Source organism: Oncorhynchus masou, chromosome 15 (genome assembly GCF_036934945.1).
Source record: "Oncorhynchus masou masou isolate Uvic2021 chromosome 15, UVic_Omas_1.1, whole genome shotgun sequence".
NCBI classification, from domain to species: domain Eukaryota; kingdom Metazoa; phylum Chordata; class Actinopteri; order Salmoniformes; family Salmonidae; genus Oncorhynchus; species Oncorhynchus masou.
Window position 1 is genome coordinate 44,721,030 of NC_088226.1, and position 25,150 is coordinate 44,746,179.

At 42.4% G+C, this 25,150-nt stretch overlaps 1 protein-coding gene across 2 annotated transcripts; it reads left to right on the plus strand.

Annotated features, from left to right (window-relative positions):
* Positions 1-39: 39 nt before the first annotated feature.
* LOC135556286 (UDP-N-acetylhexosamine pyrophosphorylase-like) lies at positions 40-24,711 on the plus strand. 2 transcript variants are annotated; one of them, XM_064989359.1, is made up of 11 exons: positions 40-144; positions 1,178-1,519; positions 4,642-4,846; positions 9,775-9,950; positions 10,043-10,215; positions 20,400-20,593; positions 21,091-21,231; positions 22,029-22,217; positions 22,359-22,400; positions 23,612-23,678; positions 23,811-24,711. In XM_064989359.1, the coding sequence occupies exons 2-11, from the start codon at positions 1,237-1,239 to the stop codon at positions 23,901-23,903; spliced, it is 1,563 nt and encodes a 520-aa protein (XP_064845431.1). In that variant the 5' UTR covers positions 40-144; positions 1,178-1,236; the 3' UTR covers positions 23,904-24,711. The 2 variants fall into 2 exon arrangements, with proteins under 2 accessions (XP_064845431.1, XP_064845432.1); XM_064989360.1 differs by lacking the exon at positions 22,359-22,400.
* The last annotated feature ends 439 nt before the right edge of the window (positions 24,712-25,150 follow it).

Below are 25,150 nucleotides of genomic sequence, written 5' to 3' on the forward strand. Positions count from 1 at the left end.
CTGTAGGGCGTTCCCATTCGATAGTGCCACGTCAAAGTGACGGATGTAGCTAGGTGTACTCGAGGGGGCGGGGGTACGGTGGTCAATACCAGAATCACCGGATAGACGCTGTCCGACCGAATTGATTCACAGACTCCGGTGTTGGTAAGCCTTTATTAACTTAATCTGCTACTCACGTCGTTACATTTTCATCCAATAGTCTAGTTAGCGCATTTTGTTTTTCAACCAGAGTTGTAAAAATAGCTGTGAGGTTTCAACTATTGTCGCCCCCCCCCCCCCCATTGGTAGCATGCTGTTGTGTAGGACCACAAATTGAATGATGATTGTCAATATGTGTAGGTAGTTAATATCTCATTTGGTTAGCTAACATAACCGCAGCTTTATGGATCGACATGATGGTGTAAAATGTCTAGTATTACGTTAGCTAGCTAACGTTGTAATAGCCTGTTTGTAAATAGTTTTGGTGCATCAATGGGGCACTTCTTTATCCATTGTATGTTAGAACACTTCCCATGTCGTGGATTGTCTGAAAGCCGTGGCAATGTTCTGTGAAGTTTAGTGTCAATGATATAACTTAATATTGGTGTCCCGAGGATCTGATTTTGCCCTGCTTATTGCAGTAGACTTGGCTTCAAGCTAAAGAAAAGTTATGCCACTATTGGGGAGCCAAGTTGACAGCTCCGCTCATCTGCTGATGTAAATCAAAGGGGAAATTGTCAAATGGGCGTGTGGACTAGTACAACAAGTCCCCTACTGGAATGTCGTCATAGATGTTTACTGAAGTCACCAAGCTTTGCTTGAAGAAACATGGCAGGCACACCCATGTAATTATGGTCTCACAAAGATCATGGATGTACGTGTTGCTGTTCACCATATTTATGACACAAATCCAGATTGTGAAACGTCTTCTCTTTTTAGTCATTAAGCTAGTGTTGAACCAGAGAGGACCCAGCATCTGTTTCTATTTAGGGCAAGTGTATTCCAATGATGCTGCGCCAGTGCTTCCTAATACCTATCTGATGTGACGACACTCACAATCATTTTCTATTGTATTGGGTGTGGTAGTTTTCAGAGGAGATTTGAGCCCAGTAATGTGATCCTCATGGCTGTGTGGGCAAGCTAAATATCCCTGACACTTACAACACGTTCCTGTTTGCTTCTTTTCTGGGTGTGGTAGGTAGTTTCCCGAGAGGAGATTCTTCAACAGTAGCATAACCAAGCAGTGTGATCATCGTCATGGAGAGCACCAGAAGCAGACTGACCCAGAGGTTGGCAGAAGCTGGCCAGTCTCACCTCCTGCAGTTCTGGGATGAGCTGACCCCTGAGCAGCAGGCTGAGATGACCTCTGACCTGGAAGCTATGGACTTCCAGGAGATCAACAGGTTTTTCCGCAGTGCCATGGAGGTGTCGGGCAGCAGCAAGCAGGGGAAAATGGACGCCCGCATGGAGCCAGTGCCCAGGGAGGTGTTGGGTAGCGTGACCAGGGACAGAGACTGCCTCAAGGACTGGGAGGAGGAGGGTGAGTCGTCTGGTATAGATGGTGGATTGCTTGGGACCAGACCAGAGTCAAATCCATATGTCAAATACTTAAAGTATTTTAGTTGTGGTTGGTTTAGCTTGGATTTGACTGTTTTGGTAAAGTCGGTCACAATGATGTATGCATTTCAGTCAACATAGTGCATCTATGCCACAATCTTAAACTGTTTCTATTGATTTCTTTAAAATTGGGGCTAATTTCATTCAAGGGATTGAATTCCACTGGTTTTCAACATCCTAGATTATTATACATGCTACCAGGAAGTGAAACAGGTAGGTAGGGAAATCTCATCAGGTTTTATGGTGTGCAGTATAATGTTATAAAGTAGGTGTCTTCTGACAAGTGTTACATTCTAGACTCGTCGTGAAGTTTGTGTTTGTGTGTGTCTGTTGTCTCAGTTTATGCCCTCGCGCAACTAAAGTCAAACATTATGGCCTCTCTCAGATGGATTTGCTCAACTCCTGCTTCCTCGCTCCGTCATTTTCTCTCGCCTCCTTTTGAAAAAGGTAATGGGTAGTCAAAGAGAGACTGTGGACGAAAATGCTGTTGTATAAAATGAGACTCCTTCTCCACTCGTGCATCATCACGCAAATTATGTTTACAGGGGTACATCCCAAAATAAATGTAATTTCTGAATAACAAATTAAGTTAATTGTGCAAGACATTTGATAGGTAAAACAATAAATAACATTTTTAAAAGTTTGCATGCTTTTTCTCTTCCAACAAAACAAGAGGTTTCAAAGGGCATGTGGAAGATTTCAAAACTCTTCTGTGAAGGTGTCTGGTAGGATACACATGACTATCCTTGATGAAACATGGATATTGAAGAGGGGACTCTTCAGTTAGCCTTCTAATGAAGTGATATCTTGTTGACCACTTATTGGTTTCGGGTCACGGAGGAGAGAGGGTGGAGGACAGACTTTTGCCCAAATGAGTAAAGGCCTATGCAATACAATTTCCTCCAACTAAGCAGGGCTACTGAAACTAACCTTTCCAACATGTCCCTGGTAACCCCCTTCAAACAGCACAGTGACAGGCAGCAGATGGGATCATTTGCTGTGATCAGGTAATGGCAACTCTGAGGGGGTTAAACAAGATCTGGTAACCCTTACATGACTTGGCAACCTTAAGGGTTAGATGGTAAACCATGATGTTGAAGTGGGGGTCCAGCTCAATGTTTAGCAGGCCTTTGCTGCAGCTGAGGAGGTCCAGACTGAGGGATGAAGGAGGGGAGAAGAAAGGGAGCATCTGGTTCTGGTTAGGGCCTGATGTAAATGGGGTACTGCGCCCTCATTCGTGAGGTCATCCAGCACTGCGTCAGTTCTTAATCATGGTGGTGTGTCAGGGTAGCCAACATCTACAGCAGCAAGCTAAGGATACATACACCCCAGGGTGTGTATGTGTGTCAGGAAAGCCTACAATGGTACCTCCCGCTCCCAGTACACTCTCAAAGGCTAAGAAATGTGAGTGCACCAACTCTTATAGCAACAGTTTATGTAAGGTAAAGTAGAGCTGTATAATAAGGGTGTTGTTGACCAAGTACACCATATATACAAAAGTATGTGGACACCCCATCAAATTAATGGATTCTGGTATTTCAGCCACACCCGTTGCTGACAAGTTTATAAAATCGAGCACACAGCCATGCAATCTCCATAAACAAGCATTGGCAGTAGAATGGCCTTACTGAAAAGCTCAGTGAATTTCAACGTGGCACTGTTAAAGGATGCCACCTTTCCAACAAGTCAGCCCTGCTAGAGCTGCCCGGTCAACTGTAAGTGTTGTTACAACAACAGCTCAGCCACGAAGTGGTAGGCCACAAAAGCTCATAGACTGGGACCGCTGAGTGCTGTTGCATGTAAAAATTGTCTGTCCTCTGTTGCAACACTGACTACCGAGTTCCGAACTGCCCCTAAAAGCAATGTCAGCACATGAGCTCTTCGTCAGAAGCTTCATGAAATGGGTTTCCATGGCCAAGCAGCCTCACACAAGCCTAAGATCACCATGCACAATGCCAAGCGTCGGCTGGAGAGGTGTAAAGCTCACCGCCGTTGGGACTCTGGAGCAGAGGAAACGCGTTCAGATGGAAAAATCTCAGTTTGGCTGTTGCCAGGAGAATGCTACCTGCCACAATGCATAGAGCCAACTGTAAACTTTGGTGGAGGCAGAGTAATGGTCTGGGGCTTTTTTTCATGGTTCGGGCTAGGACCCTTAGTTTCAGTGAAGGGAATGACATTCTAGAATATGCTGCGCTTCCAACTTTGTGGCAACAGTTTGGGGAAGGCCCTTTCCTGTCTCCGCTTGACAATGCCCCTGTGCACAAAGCAAGGTCTATACAGAAATGGTTTGTCTTGATCGCTGTGGAAGAACTGGACCGGCCTGCACAAAGCCCTGACCTCAACTCCATCGAACACCTTTGCGATGAGCTGCAAGCCAGGCCTAATTGCCCAACATCAGTGCCTGACCTCACCAATGCTCTTGTGACTGAATGGAAGCAAGTCCCTGCAGCAGTGTTGAAAAGCCTTCCCATATATATAGCTGCAAAGGGGAGGACCAACTCCATATTAATACCCATGATTTTGGAATAAGATGTTTGACGAGCAGGTGTCCACATTTTTATTTTATGTAACCTTTATTTAACTAGGCAAGTCGGTTAAGAACATTCTAATTTAAAACGGCCTAGGAACTGCCTTGATCAGGGGCAGAATGACAGATGTTTACCCTGTCAGCTCGGGGATTCAATCTAGTAACCTTTTGGTTACTGGCCCAACACTCTAACCACGAGGCTACCTGCCGCCCCGTGACTCTTGGTCATGTAGTGTATGTTTAGATTGGGAAGTTGAATGCAATTGAACCATGGTTATTGGGTTATCCTGCTGTTTCAACCTGCAATGATTATATCAGGTCTCCTTGCCAAGGTAGATTATACTTCAGTCGTTATAGCCATAAAAAGTTGATAGTGTTCTCGAGTTTTGTCAAACATCACAATTTTTGGGGGGTTTCAGTTATATTGCTTGAATAAGCTCTATTGTTTGTACCATATTTACATTTTGTTAAATGATGGTCTCATACATTAACTGTTATTCTCTCAACCCCTTTCCTAGGTCTGCGGTGTATCTCCCAGAGCAGGGTGGCTGTTCTTCTGCTAGCGGGGGGCCAAGGGACCCGGCTTGGGGTCTCCTACCCAAAAGGCATGTACGATGTGGGCCTGCCTTCCCACAAGACCCTGTTCCAGATCCAGGCAGAGAGGATACTGAGGCTTCAACAGCTGGCAGAACAGAGACATGGAGCCAAGTGCTTCATCCCCTGGTGAGACTGGGACTGGCAGCATAATAATACACCATATGGGTTACACAGCACATAACATGCAGCTAGTGCTGAGTGACTAGTGCTTTTTGAGGTTGGTTCTATTTTTATTTTTTTATTATCACGGGTTATGATTTCAGTTTCTATAAAAAAAAAAAATGGACATTAAATGCATTAGACATTTTGTGGGTTGAATGATCTATAACACAGATTAAACCATTAAAAAGCAAACGTATGGAATTATTTTAAGATGGTCATACCATGGATAATTTAGCAATTTTCATTTTGAATTTTAGGACCCCTTTAAGTATCAAATTAAATATAGAATTTGGCCTTTACTACTATAGCCCACAAACGCATTGAATAACACATTCATACATGGCAAAAAGGAGACAGTAAAAAAAAATGTATCATAAGGAATACGATTTTGAAGTGTCTGTCGTATAGCTAGGAGACATAAGAAAGCTCAGTGTGTGTGTGTATATATACAGTGGGGCAAAAAAGTATTTAGTCAGCCACCAATTGTGCAAGTTCTCACACCTTAAAAAGATGAAAGGCCTGTAATTTTCATCATAGGTACATTTCAACTATGACAGACAAAATGAGAAAAAAATCATGAGAACATTTTCTTTTCTAATGATCATTGAGCCTTTTTTTAAATTATAAACTTGGATTAGCTAACACAACGTGCCATTGGAACACAGGAGTGATGTTTGCTGACAAAGGGCCTCTGTACGCCTATGTAGATATTCCATTTTAAAAATCAGCCGTTTCCAACTACAGTAGTCATTTACAACATTAACATTATCTACACTGTATTTCTGATCAATTTGATGTTATTTTAATGGACAAAAAATGTGCCTTTCAAAAACGAGGACATTTCTAAGTGACCCCAAACTTTTGAACGTTTTCGAAAACTTTTAGAACACCTACTCATTCAAGGGTTTTTATTTATTTTCTACTATTTTCTACATTGTAGACATTTATGAAATAACACATATGGAATCATGTAGTAACCAAAAAAGTGTTAAACAAATAGCAACCCTTTGCAGTGATGACAGCTTTGCACAATTTGGCGTTCTCTCAACCAGCTTCACCTGGAATGCTTTTCCAACCGTCTTGAAGGAGTTCCCACATGCTGAGCACTTGTTGGCTGCTTTTCCTTCACTCGGTGGTCCAACTCATCCCAAACCATGAGCCAAATGGAACCAAATATCTCCAATTTGGACTCCAGACCGAAGGACACTTTTCTACCGGTCTAATGTCCATTGCCCATGTTTCTTGGCCCAAGCAAGTCTCTTATTCTTATTGGAGTCATTTAGTAGTGGATTCTTTGCAACAATTTGACCATGAAGGACCGAATCATGCAGTCTCCTCTGAACAGTTGATGTTGAGATGTCGGTTACTTGAAATCTTTTTAAGAATTTATTTGGGCTGCTATTTCTGAGCATAGGTAACTCTGGGTCTTCCTTTCACGTGGTGGTCCTCATGAGAGCCAGTTTCATTATAATTCTTGATGGTTTTTGCGACTGCACTTGAAGATACTTTCAAAGTGATTGAAATTCAGTATTAACTGACCTTCATGTCTTAAAGGAATGATGGACTGTCGTTGCTCTTTGCTTATTTGAGCTGTTCTTGCCATAATATGGACTTGGTCTTTTACCAAATAGGGCTATCTTCTATATACCCCCCTACCTTCTCACTACACAACTGATTGGCTCAAACGCATTAAGAAGGAAAGAAATTCCTTATTATTATTATTATTTGAAATGCATTCCAGGTGACTACCTCATGAAGCTGGTTGAGTGAATGCCAAGCGTGTGCAAAGCTGTCATCAAGGCAAAGGGTGGCTATTTGAAGAAACTGAAATATAAAATATATTTTGATTTGTTTAACACTTTCTTTGGTTACTACATTATTCCATATGTGTTATTTCATATTCTACAACGTAGAAAATAGTTATTTGTTATTTTTATTAAAAACCTTGAATGAGTAGGTGTTCTAAAACCTTTGACCTGTAGTGTGTATATATACAGTGGCAAGAAAGTATGTGAACCCTTTCGAATTACCTTAATTTCTGCATAAATTGGTCATAAAATTTGATCTTCATCTAAGTCACAGCAATAGACAAACACAGTCTGCTTAAACTAATAACACACTAACAATTATACATTTTCATGTCTTTATTGAACACACTGTGTAAACATTCACAGTGCAGGGTGGAAAAAGTATGTGAACCCTTGGATTTAATAACTGGTTGCCTCTCCTTTGGCAGCGATATTTTCTACAGAGGAATTTTGGACCATTCCTCTATAGAAAACTGTTTCAGTTCAGCAATATTCTTGGGATGTCTGGTGTGAACCGCTCTCGAGGTTATGCCACAACATCTCAATCGGGTTGAGGTCAGGACTCTGACTGGGTCTCTCCAGAAGGTGTATTTTCTTCTATTTGAAGCCATTCTGTTGTTGATTTACTTCTGTGTGTTGGGTCATTGTCCTGTTCCATCACCCAACTTCTGTCGAGCTTCAATTGCCGGACAGATAGCCTTACAACGTCTTTATAATCTTGGGAATTAATTTTTCCTTTCGATGATGTCCAGGCCCTGAGCCAGCAAAGCAGCCCCAATCCATGATGCTCCCTCCACCATGTCTTACAATTGGGATGAGGTTTTGATGTTGGTGTGCTGGGCCTTTTTCTTTCTCCAGACACATTGTTATGTGTCCCTTCCAAACAACTCCGCAGTAGTGTCATCTGGTTTTAAGAGTCAATAGATTCTCTTAATGATTAAAAAATTAGAAATAACCTACATTTCAGTTAATTGCTCAGCACTACATGCAGCATAACATCAAGCTGACCACCGACCACTGTTTCTCAATCCATTCTTGAGGGAACTGTTTTTGTTTTAGCCCAGTTTGAGAAATCACAATCAAACCATACAATAACAGGGTTGGGTCAAAGATATGTTTTTGTGTTCCCCCTCTCAGTTCTTCAGTTTCATCTGTCTGATTATTAACAACACCTAGATATTGCTAACACTCCCCTGCAACATTCAAGGAAGCGGTTTGATCCCAGAAAGGAGCAGTATTATACAGTGCCTATAAAAAGCTAGTGGACCAAAACCGAAAGTTACTTTAGTTTTGGTCCACCAGCTTCAAACTATATATTTTTTTCTCATTGAAAATATATTTCACAGTGACGGTACAATGATTCCCTACACTATTCAGTGCTTGCTTTCTCACATAAATGGAAATTAAGTGAAAGGTGTAGAATTATAGCAACCAGGATGAGACCGATATTTCCACTAGATAATACAGCCACAAAGCCATAATGTCTTTCCCAGTTTGGGAACAGATGCCACTCAGGCAGGAGAAATCAATAGGCGAATATAAAAGCAAGTCACAACACTGGCAGTTAAGTAAAACGGTGAAACACTGTCATGCTACTATTCGAGACAGATATATTATGGACATTTTCTGAAATTACAATGCTATTTTTTTATATTTTTCCCCCCCTTTAAGTCAGCTGTAATTTGGCCACTCGGGAACATTAACTGTATTCTTGGTAAGCAACTCCAGTGTAGATTTGGCTTTTTGTTTTAGGTTGTTGTCCTACTGAAAGGTGATTTCCTCTCCCAGTGTCTGGTGTAAAGCAGACTGAAGTAACTTCATCATGCTTAAATAGATATTCTATGCCTGAGTTGTTATTGTTATCCATTTATCAATCCCTGCCCTTCTTTTATGAGGCTTTTGAAAAGCTCCCTGGTCTTTGTAGTTGAATCTGTGATTGAAATGCAATACATGACTGAGGGACCTTACAGATTTACTGTATGGGGGACAGAGGAAGGGGTAGTCATTAACAAATGCCAACCCCTATTATTTCACACGAGTCCATATAATTTGTGAAGCCCCCTTTTTTTTCCCCCTTGACTAAACAGAGGGGTGACTACTTTAGTCTTTGCATATCTTAGTTATTTCATTTGAATTAATTTGTAAAAACTGTGTAGAATTTTCTTTTTCACGTTGAGATTATGGATTATTTTGCGTAGCTCAATGAAATATTTCAATCCCAATTTGTAATGCAACAAACTGTCAAAGTTCTAGGGGGTGTGGACTTTCTATAGGCAATGTAAATCCCTATGGAGTAGATGAAGGGCATCACTTAGACTATTCAGGAGTGGGTTGACAGGAAGGAGACGTGTCTGGCTGACGTCCCGTCTTTGGGGCTGGGCCCTCTGTAATTAAGATCAGGTGTCAGGACTAGGCGCTCACCATGAGATGCCAGATGCCATCCAGTCATAAGGAAGTACTTCTGGTTTTGTGTCTTGTGATGGGTTGTTGCCACAATGTATTTTTAACCTTAGTTAGATCTCAGCATTCAGCTTTTAAAATTCATCTGGATTCAATTGTTTGCCAGATAATGTGCATTATGAATAACCTTTCTGGAATCTTTGTAAAATGAGAGGCAAGGTTTCCAATCTTATGAAATGTGTAAGTAATTATGCAGTGATTCACAATGAAAAGTCAAACATTGACAACAACAACAAACAAAAAAATGAATCATTGTCTTGAGAGTTGAAGAGCATGGGACTATGCGGTTCTATCTGCAGTTTTGTCAAAATGTAGTTATTGACACAGCCTTGTTCTGTAACTTCTCTACCTACAGTATATAGTACTCTAATTACCCCAATTCATGTTAAGTTCAAAAGAATACTAGATTTTAAAAAATGCGGACACCATTCAAACCAATGAGGGTTTAACCTTTTAAAGCCAATTATCTCCGAATCATCTTTTTGCAGATATAACCTTAAAGAGCCAAGCTCTCTCTGTGTATTATCCTTGAATCAAAGCAAATGTATCATCACATTGCCCCTGCACATAATGACCAGTGAATGAATGAATCACAAAATAAATCATACCTGAATTTCTGCCTAGGTACATCATGACAAGCGGCCGGACCATGGAGTCGACTAAAGAGTTCTTTTTGCGCCACAGCTACTTTGGGCTGGGCAAAGACAACGTGATCTTCTTCCAGCAGGGCATGTTGCCTGCCATGGACTACAACGGCAAGATCATCCTGGAGAGCAAAGCCAAGCTGGCAATGGCCCCAGGTACACCACTTAATCTGTTTGAGAGTGTGTGTGTACATCTGTGTATTTTAGATGTTAATGGGTCGGTACTGATGTGTGTGTCTGTATTTCAGATGGTAATGGGGGTCTGTACAGAGCTCTGGGTGCCCAGGGGATTGTGGAGGACATGGAACAGAGGGGGATCGGGTTCATCCATGTGTACTGTGTGGACAACATACTGGTTAAAGTAGCAGACCCTGCCTTTGTCGGCTTCTGTGTCCAGAAGGGAGGAGACTGTGGGGCTAAGGTTAGTACCGCTCTCTCTTTCTCACTGGAAGCTTCTCTCTATTGCTCTCTCTTTGCCCTCTTCTGTCTCTCACAACGGGGCCAAATGTGACTCATGAGGTCACCCAATATGTTCCAATACTCTTAAATTACTTCCTTCCTTCTCTAGTCAGATCCTACCTCAGTAGCTTAAAGTGGTTTCCTCTCCTGGTCCTCTCTCCCTCTAAAGAAATGTTCACAAAGGCTTTGAGCTGAAAGCAGTATGGTTGGTCACTCTGTGATGAGAAGGAAGATATTGGGATATACCAGACCAGGAAGTTAGTATTGAAACTGTGTTCAGTAAAGGTGTGTTTGCATAAGAGGGTGTGACACAGGGGATTCAATTAAACTGGCCTGGGTGGCAGTTTGCACCTGGTGAGAAGCATTTGTTTTGGAGTGCAACAGATACATATGTGTTCCCAGTCATGTGAAATCCTAATTTATTTATTTCAATTGACTGATTTCATTATACTGTTTGAACTGTAACTCAGTAAAGTCTTTGAAATTGTTTAATTTATATTTTTGTTCAGTGTAGAAGGGAATGTATTTCATACTGAACACCTGGCTGTCTCCCTGACATGAAGCTAAAAACAAAAGTTATGTAGGTTAACTAAGCATGTGGAATAATGAGTAGGATTCCCTTTTCACATGTTTGCTTTTGATTAAAACGCTTTGCCTGCCTCCCCACTGAAAACTAGTTTAAAAATGTATGATGTATGTTTTCTGAACAATGCCTCATGCTGCCTTGTTGACAATATGGCAGAGCAGCGCATATTCTATTACTGTTCAATTTTAGCTGGGTGTGCCTCCTTCACCGGACACGTGAAAGGCCATAGCTCGAGTTTCTAAACCCAGAAGCTCAACATAGCGATGCGCCATAACATCGCCTACAAGTGTGAGCAGGGATTTCTATTGGAAAAGCCGTTTTAGCCCATCTTCATACTGTACTGTCTTTTGAGACATTGAAAACTGCCTTGCCACGACTTCTCCTCTTTAAAGAACTGCACTTCTAATTCACCACAAGGTGGGGTTGTAGACTATCACCCAGAAGGAGTGAAGCAGCAGGCGTTTCTTCACACATACATGGTTCAAACCGAGATGTTTTTCAGACAACTTTAATATCCCGCCAACTGTTCTTTATATTTTAAAGGCATGGCCCGGCGCCAAAAGCCTCAACTTTTACTTCCGCCAACCAATCTAGTCATGATTGCCTTCAAGTTCTGTCTACAGCTTAAAGCCAGTTCATGCCTGCTCTGTAAATGTGATTCTGAGGCTCCATATGGAGTGTGACTCAATTGTGTATCCTCCAGAGGCCAAATTGAGCAACATACTAAATCGCTCTGTGTCTCCCAAATTTTGTAATCATGTGGAGTACTCTGTATAGCTCCGCATTGACATGATTGGTTGTCGTTAGGGGTGCGAGGTCCAATAAAAACAAACTCCCTTCCTTGACTACTTCCTTCACAGCTGTTCTGCTCTGCTAAACGCAAGAAGTATGTATACATGCCCTGTTATGTCCTATTATCCCATTACTACTATCCTCCTGCCTGTTCTAAACTTTGCGAGGCATGTCACTTCAACCATCTCTTCCCATAGCCCAGGACATGCACTGTTTTCTTAACCACAAATGGATGGAACCATAAACAATAACTGTTGGAAATAAAGAAGGGCTAATGCAATTGAAGGCATCAAATTGTTGCTTACTGAAACTCCCAAATTCAAGTTATAATACAAAGCAATACCAACTATTTCAGCACCGTTTAGATCTGCTTTGAGACAAGCGTTGGGAATCAACGTCAGATTTTCTTTTTCACTAGGCTCATTATTAACTTGGCTCATTTATTAGTGCTGAACAGATGGGTTTTTTATCAAAGCCTGGTTATATAGTGTAACATTCATGAAAACTTTGTATCGAAAACTAGATGTTTTGGGCTTAGTTATAGTGAAACAAGTCTAACAAGTACATTTATTTTTGCCCCTATCAGTTAATTTCTCTGTCTTCTCAAGGGAGGTGTTCGATATGAAATGCATTCCCTTCTACACTGAACAAAATTCTAAATGCAACGTGCAACAAATTCTAAGATTTTACTGAGTTACAGTTCATACAGTATAAGGAAATCAGTCAATTGAAATAAATTAATTAGGATTTCACATGACTGGTAATACAGATATGTATCTGTTGGCCACAGATGCCTTGAAAAAAGGTAGGGGGTGGATCAGAAAACCAGTCCGTATCTGGTGAGACCATCATACTGCAGTGCACGAGAGACTGTTCCTGCAAGGTATTTATGGCCGTCATAAAACTGGCCAACTCGCCCAGGAGAGGGGGGTCTTGAAACCTTCGGTTAGCCGGAACCTTTGATGTCCATCCAGGAGGGCAAGTCCTGACCACACCAACCAACAAAATGGGGGGGGGGGGACAAAGGAAAACAACAATGGAGAGAAAAAACCCGAAGACATCAAGGACAACAAAAATCATAAAAGCAAGGCCAACTGAATATGTTTGAGTGCATGTTTGGCACTATTTACATGTGTGCATTTGAATGAAAGTGGGTGTGTATATGCATGTGTACAAACACCTGCACAACATGCATGATGCCTCCTTGATTCAACTACTGTAGCAATCTTGCTTGAGTGGCAGCTTATAATGCTGCCATCTCGGGGTACTCCTTAATTGTCCAAAATATTTTAAAGCTATAGAAATAAATGTATTAACATCTACATTTTGTTTCTAGACATGTATTCTATTAGACACTTTAATGCATACTTTAAAATGATATGTGAGCTAAACATTTAAAAAAAAATATATATATATATATATATATACACAAATATAGACTTTTCTTTAAATATTTTTTTTAAATTAAGAGTACTAATCTTACTGGCCCCACGACAACAAATTTAAATACATGTAATTTTGGCCTTAACAGTTCATTTAAATACTGTGGAATTCCATTCATTCCTATGGAGAACTGCTTCTACTTGGAAGTGGCAACGGTTGCTTCAAAGCCTCTGAATGGCTGGTACAGAGTCAGCAATCCAGGGTTTATATATATATATATATATAATATATATATATATATATATATATATAACACAAAATTCAGAAGGCAGTAAGGCACATTTCTGCATATGACCAAATTCAACCTTTCATACAGTACCCAAGACTAATCTGTGAGTTAATTTTACCATTGGGAAAAATAGTTACTGTGTAAATACAGCAATGCGGGTTGGATTGAATTGAGCCCCTAATATACATTTTTTTTTTAGGGGATGATTGCACTTTTCTTCCAAACACAATACTGCAATAAATGTGAGTTATTTCAAATATGTTTTTGCCCCATGGGAATTAAAATGTACACTAAGTAGCAATAGCTGTCATTAACACGGCACCTAACTACTGTGAGCTAACTGTCCAGAGCCAAATTTGCTCACGATGCACAACATTTTATCAGAGCGTGCCAGTGGACTTCGGGTAAGTATTGGGAAGTGTTGGCATCAGGTACAACTAGATTTACCCACCCCCAAAAGGAACATTTATGAGCAATTCCCCGCCACCCACAACTTCTCACCTGAATGCATGTTTAAAAAAGTAAGGGGTTAGGCAAAGGCTGAAATTGGGTTTGAGAGTTAACCTTTAACAATTGGATTATTTGACTATTAGTAGCCTTGGTCTACTCTTAACCACAAGCCCGTGACTTGTCTTAATCAATGTGAATTTGTTTCACTGAGTCTCCATCTGTATATTTAGTTAATTTTCTGTCTGGGCAAATAAGTGGTGGTATAGTTCATCTATTCATTTTCTCATCTACAGTGTATTCCGAAAGTATTCAGACCCCTTTACTTTTTCCAAATTGTTATGTTACAGCCTTATTCTAAAATGGATGAAATTGTTTTTCCCTCAATCTACACACACTAATCCCATAATGACAATAAATTTGCTATCACATTTACAGTTGAAGTCAGAAGTTTACATACACCTTAGCCAAAAACATTTAAACTCAGTTTTTCACAACTCCTGACATTTAATCCTAGTAAAAATTCCCAGTCTTAGGTCAGGTAGGATCACCACTTTATTTTTAAGAATGTGAAATGTCAGAATAATAGTAGAGAGTGATTTATATCCTTCGTCAATTCCCAGAAGGTCCGAAGTTCACATACACTCAAGTAATTAGTATTTGGTAGCATTAGCTTTAAATTGTTTAACTTGGGTCAAATGTTTCGGGTAGCCTTCCACAAGCTTCCCACAATAAGTTGGGTGAATGTTTGCCCATTCCTCCTGACAGCGCTGGTGTAACTGAGTCAGGTTTGTAGGCCTCCTGAGCGCTATGGCGTAGGTCTTTTATCAAGGCTCTCTCTGTACTTTTCTCCTTTCATCTTTCCCTCGATCCTGACTTGTCTCTGCTTCTGAAAAACATGCTTCACCTTAGGGATGGTATTGGCAAGGTGATGAGCGGTGCCTGGTTTCCTCCAGACGTGATGCTTGGCATTCAGGCCAAAGAGTTCAATCTTGGTTTTATCAAGAATCTTGTTTCTCATGGTCAGAGTCCTTTAGGTGCCTTTTGGCAATCTCCAAGTGGGCTGTCATGTGCCTTTTACCGGGGAGGGGCTTCCATCTGGCGACTCTAACCTAAAGGCGTGATTGGTGGAGTGCTGCAGAGCATGGTTGTCCATCTGCAAGGTTCTCTGATCTCCACAGAGGAGCTCTGTCATAATGACCATTTGGATTCTTGGTCACCTCCCTGACCAAGGCCCTTCTCTCCAGATTGCTCGTTTTGACTGGGCGGCCAGCTCTAGGAAGAGTCTTAGTGGTTTCAAACTTCTTCCATTTAAGAATGATGGAGGCCAGTGTGTTCTTTGGGACCTTCAATGCTGCAGAAATGTTGTGTTACCCTTCCGCAGATCTGTGCCTCGACACAATCCTGTCTCGGAGCTCTACAGATAATTCCTTCGTCCTCATTGCTTGATTTTGGCTCTGACATCAAATAAAATGTTATTTGTCACATACACATGGTTAGCAGATGTTAATGCAAGTGTAGCGAACTGCTTGTGCTTCTAGTTCCGACAATGCAGTAATAACCAACGAGTAATCTAACTAACAATTCCAAAACTACTAGCTTATACACACAAGTGTAAAGGGATAAAGAATATGTACATAAAGATATATGAATGAGTGATGGTACAGAACGGCATAGGCAAGATGCAGTAGATGGTATCGAGTACAGTATATACATATGAGATGAATATGTAAACAAAGTGGCATAGTTTAAAGTGGCTAGTAATACATGTATTACATAGATGCAGTAGATGATATAGAGTACAGTATATACGAAGACATATGAGATGAATAATGTAGGGTATGTAAACATTATATTAAGTAGCATTGTTTAAAGTGGCTAGTGATATATTTTACATCAATTCCCATTATTAAAGTGGCTGGAGTTGAGTCAGTGTGTTGGCAGCAGCCACTCAATGTTAGTGGTGGCTGTTTAACAGTCTGATGGCCTTGAGATAGAAGCTGTTTTTCAGTCTCTCGGTCCCAGCTTTGATGCAGCTGTACTGACCTCGACTTCTGGATGATAGCGGGGTGAACAGTCAGTGGCTCAGGTGGTTGTTGTCCTTGATGATCTTTATGGCCTTCCTGTGACATCGGGTGGTGTAGGTGTCCTGGAGGGCAGGTAGTTTGCCCCCGGTCATGCGTTGTGCAGACCTCACTACCCTCTGGAGAGCCTTACGGTTGTGGGCGGAGCAGTTGCCGTACCAGGCGGTGATACAGCCCGACAGGATGCTCTCGATTGTGCATCTGTAGAAGTTTGTGAGTGCTTTTGGTGACAAGCCAAATTTCTTCAGCCTCCTGGGGTTGAAGAGGCGCTGCTGCGCCTTCTTCACGATGCTGTCTGTGTGGGTGGACCAATTCAGTTTGTCTGTGATGTGTACGCCGAGGAACTTAACTTACCACCCTCTCCACTACTGTTCCATCGATGTGGATAGGGGGGTGTTCCCACTGCTGTTTCCTGAAGTCCTCAATCATCTCCTTAGTTTTGTTGACGTTGAGTGTGAGGTTATTTTCCTGACACCACACTCCGAGGGCCCTCACCTCCTCCCTGTAGGCCGTCTCGTCGTTGTTGGTAATCAAGCCTACCACTGTGTCGTCCGCAAACTTGATGATTGAGTTGGAGGCGTGTGTGGCCACGCAGTCGTGGGTGAACATGGAGTACAGGAGAGGGCTCAGAACGCACCCTTGTGGGGCCCCAGTGTTGAGGATCAGCGGGGTGGAGATGTTGTTACCTACCCTCACCACTTGGGGGCAGCCCAGGGTCTCGAGCTTGATGACAAATTTGGAGGGTACTATGGTGTTAAATGCTGAGCTGTAGTCAATGAACAGCATTCTCACATAGGTATTCCTCTTGTCCAGATGGGTTAGGGCAGTGTGGTTGAGATTGCATCGTCTGTGGACCTATTTGGGCGGTAAGCAAATTGGAGTGGGTCTAGGGTGTCAGGTAGGGTGGAGGTGATATGGTCCTTGACTAGTCTCTCAAAGCACTTCATGATGACGGAAGTGAGTGCTACGGGGCGGTAGTTGTTTAGCTCAGTTACCTTAGCTTTCTTGGGAACAGGAACAATGGTGGCCCTCTTGAAGCATGTGGGAACAGCAGACTGTGATAGGGATTGATTGAATATGTCCGTAAACACACCAGCCAGCTGGTCTGCGCATGCTCTGAGGGCGCGGCTGGGGATGCCGTCTGGGCCTGCAGCCTTGCGAGGGTTAACACGTTTAAATGTTTTACTCACCTCGGCTGCAGTGAAGGAGAGTCTGCATGTTTTGGTTGCGGGCCGTGTCAGTGGCACTGTATTGTCCTCAAAGCGGGCAAAAAAATTATTTAGTCTGCCTGGGAGCAAGATATCCTGGTCTGTGACTGGGCTGGTTTTCTTTTTGTAATCCTTGATTGACTGTAGACCCTGCCACATACCTCTTGTGTCTGAGCCGTTGAATTGCGATTCTACTTTGTCTCTATATTGACGCTTAGCTTGTTTGATTGCCTTGCTACACTGTGTGTATTCGGTAATGTTTCCGGTCACCTTGCCCTGATTAAAAGCAGTGGTTCACGCTTTCAGTTTCACGCGAATGCTGCCATCAATCCACGGTTTCTGGTTTGGGAATGTTTTAATCGTTGCTATGGGAACGACATCTTCAACGCACGTTCTAATGAACTCGCTCACCGAATCAGTGTATTCGTCAATGTTGTTGTTTGACGCAATACGAAAAATATCCCAGTCCACGTGATGGAAGCAGTCTTGGAGTGCACTGTCAACTGTGGGATCTTATATAGACAGACCGGTGTGTGCCTTTCCAAATCATGTTCAATCAATTGTATTTACCACAGGTGGACTCCAAGTTCCAGAATCAGCTCTATGGAAACCGGATGCACCTGAGCTCAATTTCTCATAGCAAAGGGTCTGAATATCTAAGTAAATAATGTATTTCAGTTTTTTTTCTTCATAAATTTGCAAACATTTCTTAACCTGTTTTCGCTTGGGGTATTGTGTGTAGATTGAGGACTTCTTTTTTTTTCAATCCAATTTAGAATGAGGCTGTAATGTAACCAAATGTAGAAAAGGTCAGGTGGTCTGAATACCTTCCAAATGCAATGTAAAGGCCGCGGAGGTTGTGAAATATGAACACGTAACTCGCATCCTTGTGAAAATATTGATTGCAATTATTTTCGATCATAATGAAGATCCATTGAGAGGATGACACTATGCCTGCTCCCTAACAAATTTGCCTCGGGCTCTTTCAAAATAGCACTTTATTTTTATGTGACCGCGTTTCCACACGTTGCCGTGGCGCAAGTTGTATGAGACAAGTATTTGTATTTTATTATATTCTTAGTCTACTATAACATGTATTAATTGTGATCAGGGTAGCCTAATTGTGTCCTGTCTGTTTTAATGAACAAAATAACTACTGATTTCATGTGCATGACATGGCCGTTTAGCATATAGGCTGCACATACTGTGCCAGTAACATAATTACACTCAAAATATACAACTATTCTTTTGAAAATACATTTGATTAGTCTTATGTTTCTTAGGACCAGCCTAAATGAAATGAATAGATTTCTTTGATGGTGAATATTCAATAGATTTATAAAAAAATGGATTTTAATAAACAATGCCCACATGTACTCCCACCCCTAAATGTGCACGGAAGATATAACAGGCTTTATTACGGCACAAATGTGGTAAAAAATAGGAATGTATGTATTGTGCTCTAAAAAAAGATAATTATTAATATGAGATATAGATGTTTATAAAATGTTATTTATTAATATGAGATATAGATGTTAATAAAATGTTATTTATTATACCGTAAAGGGTACCTAGAGCAGAGGTGGGGGTTTTTAAGCTCGACCAATGTCAAAAACTGGCTTTAAATGATAGGCTTTTCCTATTTAAAAAGACATCCAGGGAGTCTCGTGCATTGCTCCTTCAAGTAATCTCACTGTACATTGATGGGTTTGATGACGGAGATAATAAGACACGTTGACGAAAACAAACACTAAAGAACACAAAAATAACTCCTGCAACTATATGAAGTGCTACTGGCCTTGTTTTAATGCCTCGTTATGAACAATGAGGGAACCACACAGGCCTCTAACACAGACGGCTTCGACCACTCAACCTATAGTATCACAAGCCTGATGTATGAATCTTTTTTTCTTTTTTTACTACACGTTGAGTTTGGACACTGTGTACTTTTTTTGAGAGGAAAGAACTGTACAAGGAGCAGTGGTTAAATAGGAAACTTAACTGGTTTCTTCTCAGGAAAGCAACATTTTTTACAACCAAGGTACTTATTTAACTATTAAAAATATCCCTGAGTATAGAAAACATTAACACCAGCTCTTTCCATGACAAAGATTGACCAGGGGAAAGCGGTGATCCCTTACTGATGTTACCTGTTAATAAATCCACTTTAGTCAGTGAAGATTAACCGGGCTCCTCCCCTTTAAGGTTTTTAGCCTTTTTTGGTTGTATTTGTGCCTTTTTCAGGGGGTGAATGGGCAAACAAATCAAAGTGCCTTTGAATGGGGTATGGTAGTAGCATTGACGCATTGGAGTCCACATGGGCCAGCATCCCTGTGGAATGCTTTCAACACCTTGAAGAGTCCCCAATTGAGGCTGTTCTGAGGGCAAAGAAGGGGGGGGGTTGCAACTTCATACTAGGAAGGTTTTTTATGTTTGGTGTACTCTGACAGCCTCACACTGTCTTCTCTAAATTCCTCTCTTTTATTTTATGTATGTCAGAGACTAGAGATGCACCGGTAAGGGGAGTTTTTGAAACCTCCACTTCAAAATGTGGAAAGAACTCCAAAGACTCCTGAAATTAGCCTCCAAAGCATTTCATTTTTTGTGACGTCCAACCAAGGACTACTATTACACCAACAGTCGTGCTTGGTACATTAACCTGACTGCAGCCTAGCCTGCACATTTACCAGGTCTGTGCAACTTGTCAAACCATCACCACAAAACTTTTTACACTTGAAATATGCCTCTGAAGTACAACTCTACAATGAAGTACAGATGTAATTAAGTTAAACATTTAACGGCAAGTTGAGAGCTGCAGTAAACCCATTCCTGCTGCGTGTCAATCTGAGCTGTGGTGTGGAGGCTCTGCTAGGATCAGAGGAATGCAGGGACCCACCCTCCTGTCATTAACTGACAAGAGACTGCAGTTGTGGCTTCTTCCACCAAGCCTCCCCCCCCCCAGAGCTAAACCCTTCATCAGCCTGCTGAGCCTAGTGCTCCCCCACCCCAGCCCTACCCCACCCCAGCCCTACCCCCTCATCAAGGTCCATACTCTCCCCCACCACTAAACCCCACATTAAGACCAGCTCTTTCATTTGGACTGACAACCAGATGGGCAGAGGTCTGGATCTCTTATTTTGGACCAGACGCCAGTCACTAAAATGTACAGTCAAATCCTCTTTAACAATCCCATCCATGTCTTTCTTTCTATCTGCAGTCTTCTATCCAAACCTCCTCTGTAAACGGAAATCCAAATGCTTTTAGTGGGAATGAACGAGTGCACACTTTGGAGAGGAGGGCAGAATCAGGTGGCAGTCCCAGGTGAGGTAAAATCCTTTCCTGTGACGTCACTTCCAGGTGGTGGAGAAGACCAATCCAACGGAGGCGGTGGGCGTGGTCTGTAAGGTGGACGGCTATTACCAGGTGGTAGAATACAGCGAGATCTCCTTGGCTACGGCTGAGGAGCGCAGCGCGGACGGGCGGCTCATGTTCAACGCTGGAAACGTAGCCAATCACTTCTTCACACTACCCTTCCTCAGGGACATCGTCCAGTGAGTCTCTCTCACACACACATACACACACATTTAACATAGCTAAACACAGTTAAAGATGCGCACACAGCCACACACACAGCCCCTCCATACAGGAAGTGAGTAATTACATGGTGAATTGTTTACCCCCATTAAGCAGGTATTTGAGGTCATTACCTGCCTAGTGAGACCCTCATAACATGAGAGAAGTAGTGGCATTTATCAGCTGATAAATGGCTGGAAACATGCAGTGACTTTTAATGTGTACCCAGAATCTAAGGTGAAGGAAATGAAAGGAGGAAAAAGCTGCAGTTTAGTTTTCTATGTCTGGATGTTGGAATTTTAAATACATGATGTCTTTGCCAGTGTTTTTTCTTTCTCTTCATTGTTTAACAGTTATAACCAAGGGCATGTTTCAGATTTCCTGATCTCCCTTGTCTGTCTCTGTCTTTTAACTCTCTCTCACCCCCTTTCTCTCTCCCTTTCCACCTCTCTCTCCCCGTTTCTCTCTCACTCAGGACATTCGAGCCTCAGCTGCAGCATCACGTGGCCCAGAAGAAAATCCCATACGTGGACATACAGGGAAGGCTAATCAAACCTGACAAACCCAACGGGATTAAAATGGAAAAATTTGTCTTTGACATCTTCCAATTTTCCAAGTGAGTGCTGTGATTTTTCCAACCGGCTTTAGCATGTGTGGAGCTGGCAGGCTGTTTCCCCTTTTAAAGGTTTTACAGGAAGTTAACTAAAATTACAATTCAGTAGTCGAAAAATTGGCATTTATTTTCATTGACTTCTTAATCAACTAAAAAGTAGAAGCTATTTATTTCAAAAGTTTATACATTTCTGAATTTGAAATCCAAATCACTTCCTGAATTGACTGCCTTCAACTCGACTACCCGACCCTGGAGGTGAGGGAGAAGAGAAAGGGCAGCAGGATGCAGGAATCGGGGTTCTCCCTCCCCACAGCCAGGCTTCTGTTTGTAAGACCCAGGTCCTGACACCCAGATCTCTGGAGCCCCAACCTCAGCATCCTGCCCCAGGGCAGGTTCCAACAATCCCCGACCGGAACCCCAGCTCCATAGCCACTGTCCCAGAGCCAGGAAGCATGGCCCGGCCCTCCTCATCCTCTTCCTCCTACTGCTGGGGCTTGAAGAGGCAGGTTTTACAAGCTGCTCCAGCCTCCTCTCTCTCCCTGTGTCTCTCCCTCCAGCGGTTTAATCATCATGACATCATCTCTGAGTCATGCTGCTGCTTTTAGAACTTCACATGGAGTCAAAGGATTCTTCTCATTGCAATGAGGACGCTATTCTATGTGGCACTATTCGACAACCCTTCACTTTTCAGGCTGTTTAAAACTGGAATGGGACGATAAATGTGTTTTGTTGTGGGTTACCTTAAACGCTATCACAAAAGATGTATTTTCCCATTGTGTGTGTGTGTGTGTGTGTCTCAGGACCTTTGTGGTGTACGAGGTTCTTCGTGAAGACGAGTTCTCTCCCCTGAAGAACGCAGACAGCCAGGACGGTAAAGACACACCCACCACGACAAAACACGCCCTCATGTCCCTTCATCACCGCTGGGTCCTCAACGCTGGAGGACACTTCATAGACGAGAACGGAACGCGTGTGCCCGCAATACCCAGGTGAGACACACACACACAGTGAGTATACGTTCTATTTGACATGTTCATCACCATATAGTCTCCCAGTCACGTTTTCTCACAGCACTCCCTCACGGTTCCCCTTAACCCTGTGTGTCCTGTGTAATGTTTTAATGTTTCCAGAGACGGATCTGCAGGAAGTGGCACAGCTGATGTCAACCAGAAGTAACTATTCTCTGTGCTACTGACTGAGTTACTGCATGGTGACGGGGCTTTGGCTTTCTCACACATTCGCACAGTCGCTCACTGTAACCAATTGTCACACACACAAACACCCAGGCTGCCTCAATTCTCTACAGTTGCTGCCTCTCCTTGTCACCTGTCCTTTGCTTTCACCTGGTCAGTTTATTCCCATCAGTGTGGGTTAAGCGAAGGAGACGAGGAGAGAAAAGGACTCGAGTGCTGAAATGCAGCCTGGGGTTTACCTGTGCTAGGGCCCAGGTCACTGGGCAATGTCACAGGGTCACCTGTCCTGTGCAGGTGGGGGCAGAAGTACCTGGCCTGTCCACTGACTTGGTCCCTGGTCCAATAGTCTTCATATGCATCCTTTCTTCCCCTCTTTCTTTAGTCAACTACTGGTCTGCACGTGATTAGATAATTGTAAGCCAGTTTACCACCCTGTTGCTTTCACCTATCAAACCTTGCTAGATCAGTGATTACCTGAAGGAAGGAAGGAAGCATAAGATATTGGAGCAGGGCGTAGAGCGAATTGGGATAGTAGCAACTAACCCACGGAATGTGGAGCATGCTGGGTAATGGGCACTGGGCACGCTTTGCAATCGATGTTACTGATGATGTCACTGTTAATATGTCTGTCTGATGGTGAAGGGGAGATGGGTAGACGATGAGTGGCTATTTCAGATCTGCTGTTGGTCAGTTACCTGTGATTGTGACGACAACACAAACTGCATTTAAATCCTCTTTATTGTTCGAGGATGATTCGACACCATTTTTAATATTTATAACATTCATAAATGCGACTTAGTGGTGTCAATTTAAATTGTAATAAGGTGTAGTGGCTCTTTTTGTGTGATGTATGCGCTCTCCCAATCAATAGAGAGACTTCCATTTCTGACATTTCAGTGCTGACTTAGTCTTCCTCTAGATTAATCCTACTCCTGGACTAAATGGAATCTCAGTTGAAAGTGCTTTTTAGTCCAGGAATAGGCTTAATTTTAGTCCCGGAAACAGGTCTATGAGTCTGTGGAACTGCTGCTGTTGACACTTTAATGGTTTGCTCCAAACGTTGACTCTAAGAACACCTGGAGCAGAGGATCACACATCCAGCTGCTTTTTCTCTTTTCTTTGCTCCTTGCACAAGAGAAACCAACTAAGCCTCTCCTCCCTTCTTATGCCTCCTTCTCTTTTCGCCACAGCCTGAAGGATGGAACAGACCTGCCAATCAAATGTGAGATCTCCCCACTGGTCTCCTATGGCGGGGAGGTAAGGGGGAGGGACTTAACTGTAGGGCCCTGTTCAAATAGAAAGAAATATAAAAACAAGTGTTTCCCATTTTAGTTCAGCTTTACTAGCATTGATGATATCCTATCCTGATGTCACTTCCTGTTGTTGCAGGGGCTGGAGGGGCTGGTGAGGGGGCAAGAGTTCCGCCCCACCCTGGTCATCGACAAGAGTGGAGCCCACGAACTGGTGAAGAATGGCGTGTGAGGGACAGCAGGATGGCGGGAGAGAGAAGGAAAGGGTGCTAGTGAGGGGGGGGGAAGAGAGACGAGCCAAAGACCTATTCCACTCCTCCCCTGTTTCAGTGCAATAATGCTGGGTTCATGCGCTCTTTGAAATAATCTGTAACACAGGTTTCCGACATCCAAATACTGTTAATGTGAGCTTCCAAATCTGAATTATAAGTGGGAAACCTGTGCTATAATTCAGTACCATGAGCTCCAATCCCCAGTTGGAATGTTTTCCCCCCCCCAGATTTTTCCAAGGAGCACATAACCGCAGCATAAGATGAAGGACAGAAGCCTTGCGAGGCTGCGTGGCTGGATGAAGCAGTCAGAAGATCAAGTTATTTATTTTGCTTATAAGATGTATTTTTATATGGATGGATGTCTTGTAGAGGGAAATTACCCCCTACGTGTTTTACCAAGTGATTTGTACATACAGGTACAAAGAGAGGAGTACATCGATTGTAATCAGATGATCCTAATGTGATTGATTATTACATGTAATGTTGGTACATGGGGAGGGTTTTGCTTCTAATAACTGGGTAGTATAGCACACTAATGCTAGTCTTTTGCCTGATTTGGCTTCAAGCCTAGTTGTAGTGTTACATTTACAAGTAGTAGTTGGATAATTCTATTGAAGTAGCAGTAGTTGGATTTTAAGTGGGAGTATCGATATTAACAGATTTAGTTCAGTCGTATAGAGTTGAGATGGAAGGAGAACGACAATGAACCTGTTGAGCTATATGACCTGTTCAATTTTCTTTATTAAAGAAATGTCCAATTTGCAAGAAGTGTAAGCCTTCTTTGATTTAAACTCAAGGTTTGCGTGGTGTGTGTGTGTCGGTTTGCGGTGTGGATTTGTCTGCGAGTGCACTCTGTGGATATCACTGTTGATTTGGCTGTCTCTGTTTGTGTGTGTGTGTGATGGGTGTTTTTTGCATTAGAAGTCCTGGTGTGTTGAATCAGAGTTTCCAGCAGCAGCATATGGTTTGTGTTTTAAGATGGGCCAGAGAGAGCATGATACACACTGCCTCAGCCACGCAGGAAATATAGTCTGTGGCTCCGAAGCGTCTCTGTCTCTCACACACCTACTCTTACTTTTTCCTTCCTCTCTCTCTTTTCTCTCTTACAAGCTCTCCTGCTACAGTATGTCAGAAGGTATTGATTACAGTGATAGAGGGAAATGTGAAGGTAACACTTTTTTTAATGAAGCGTTCCTTTAATGTAAAT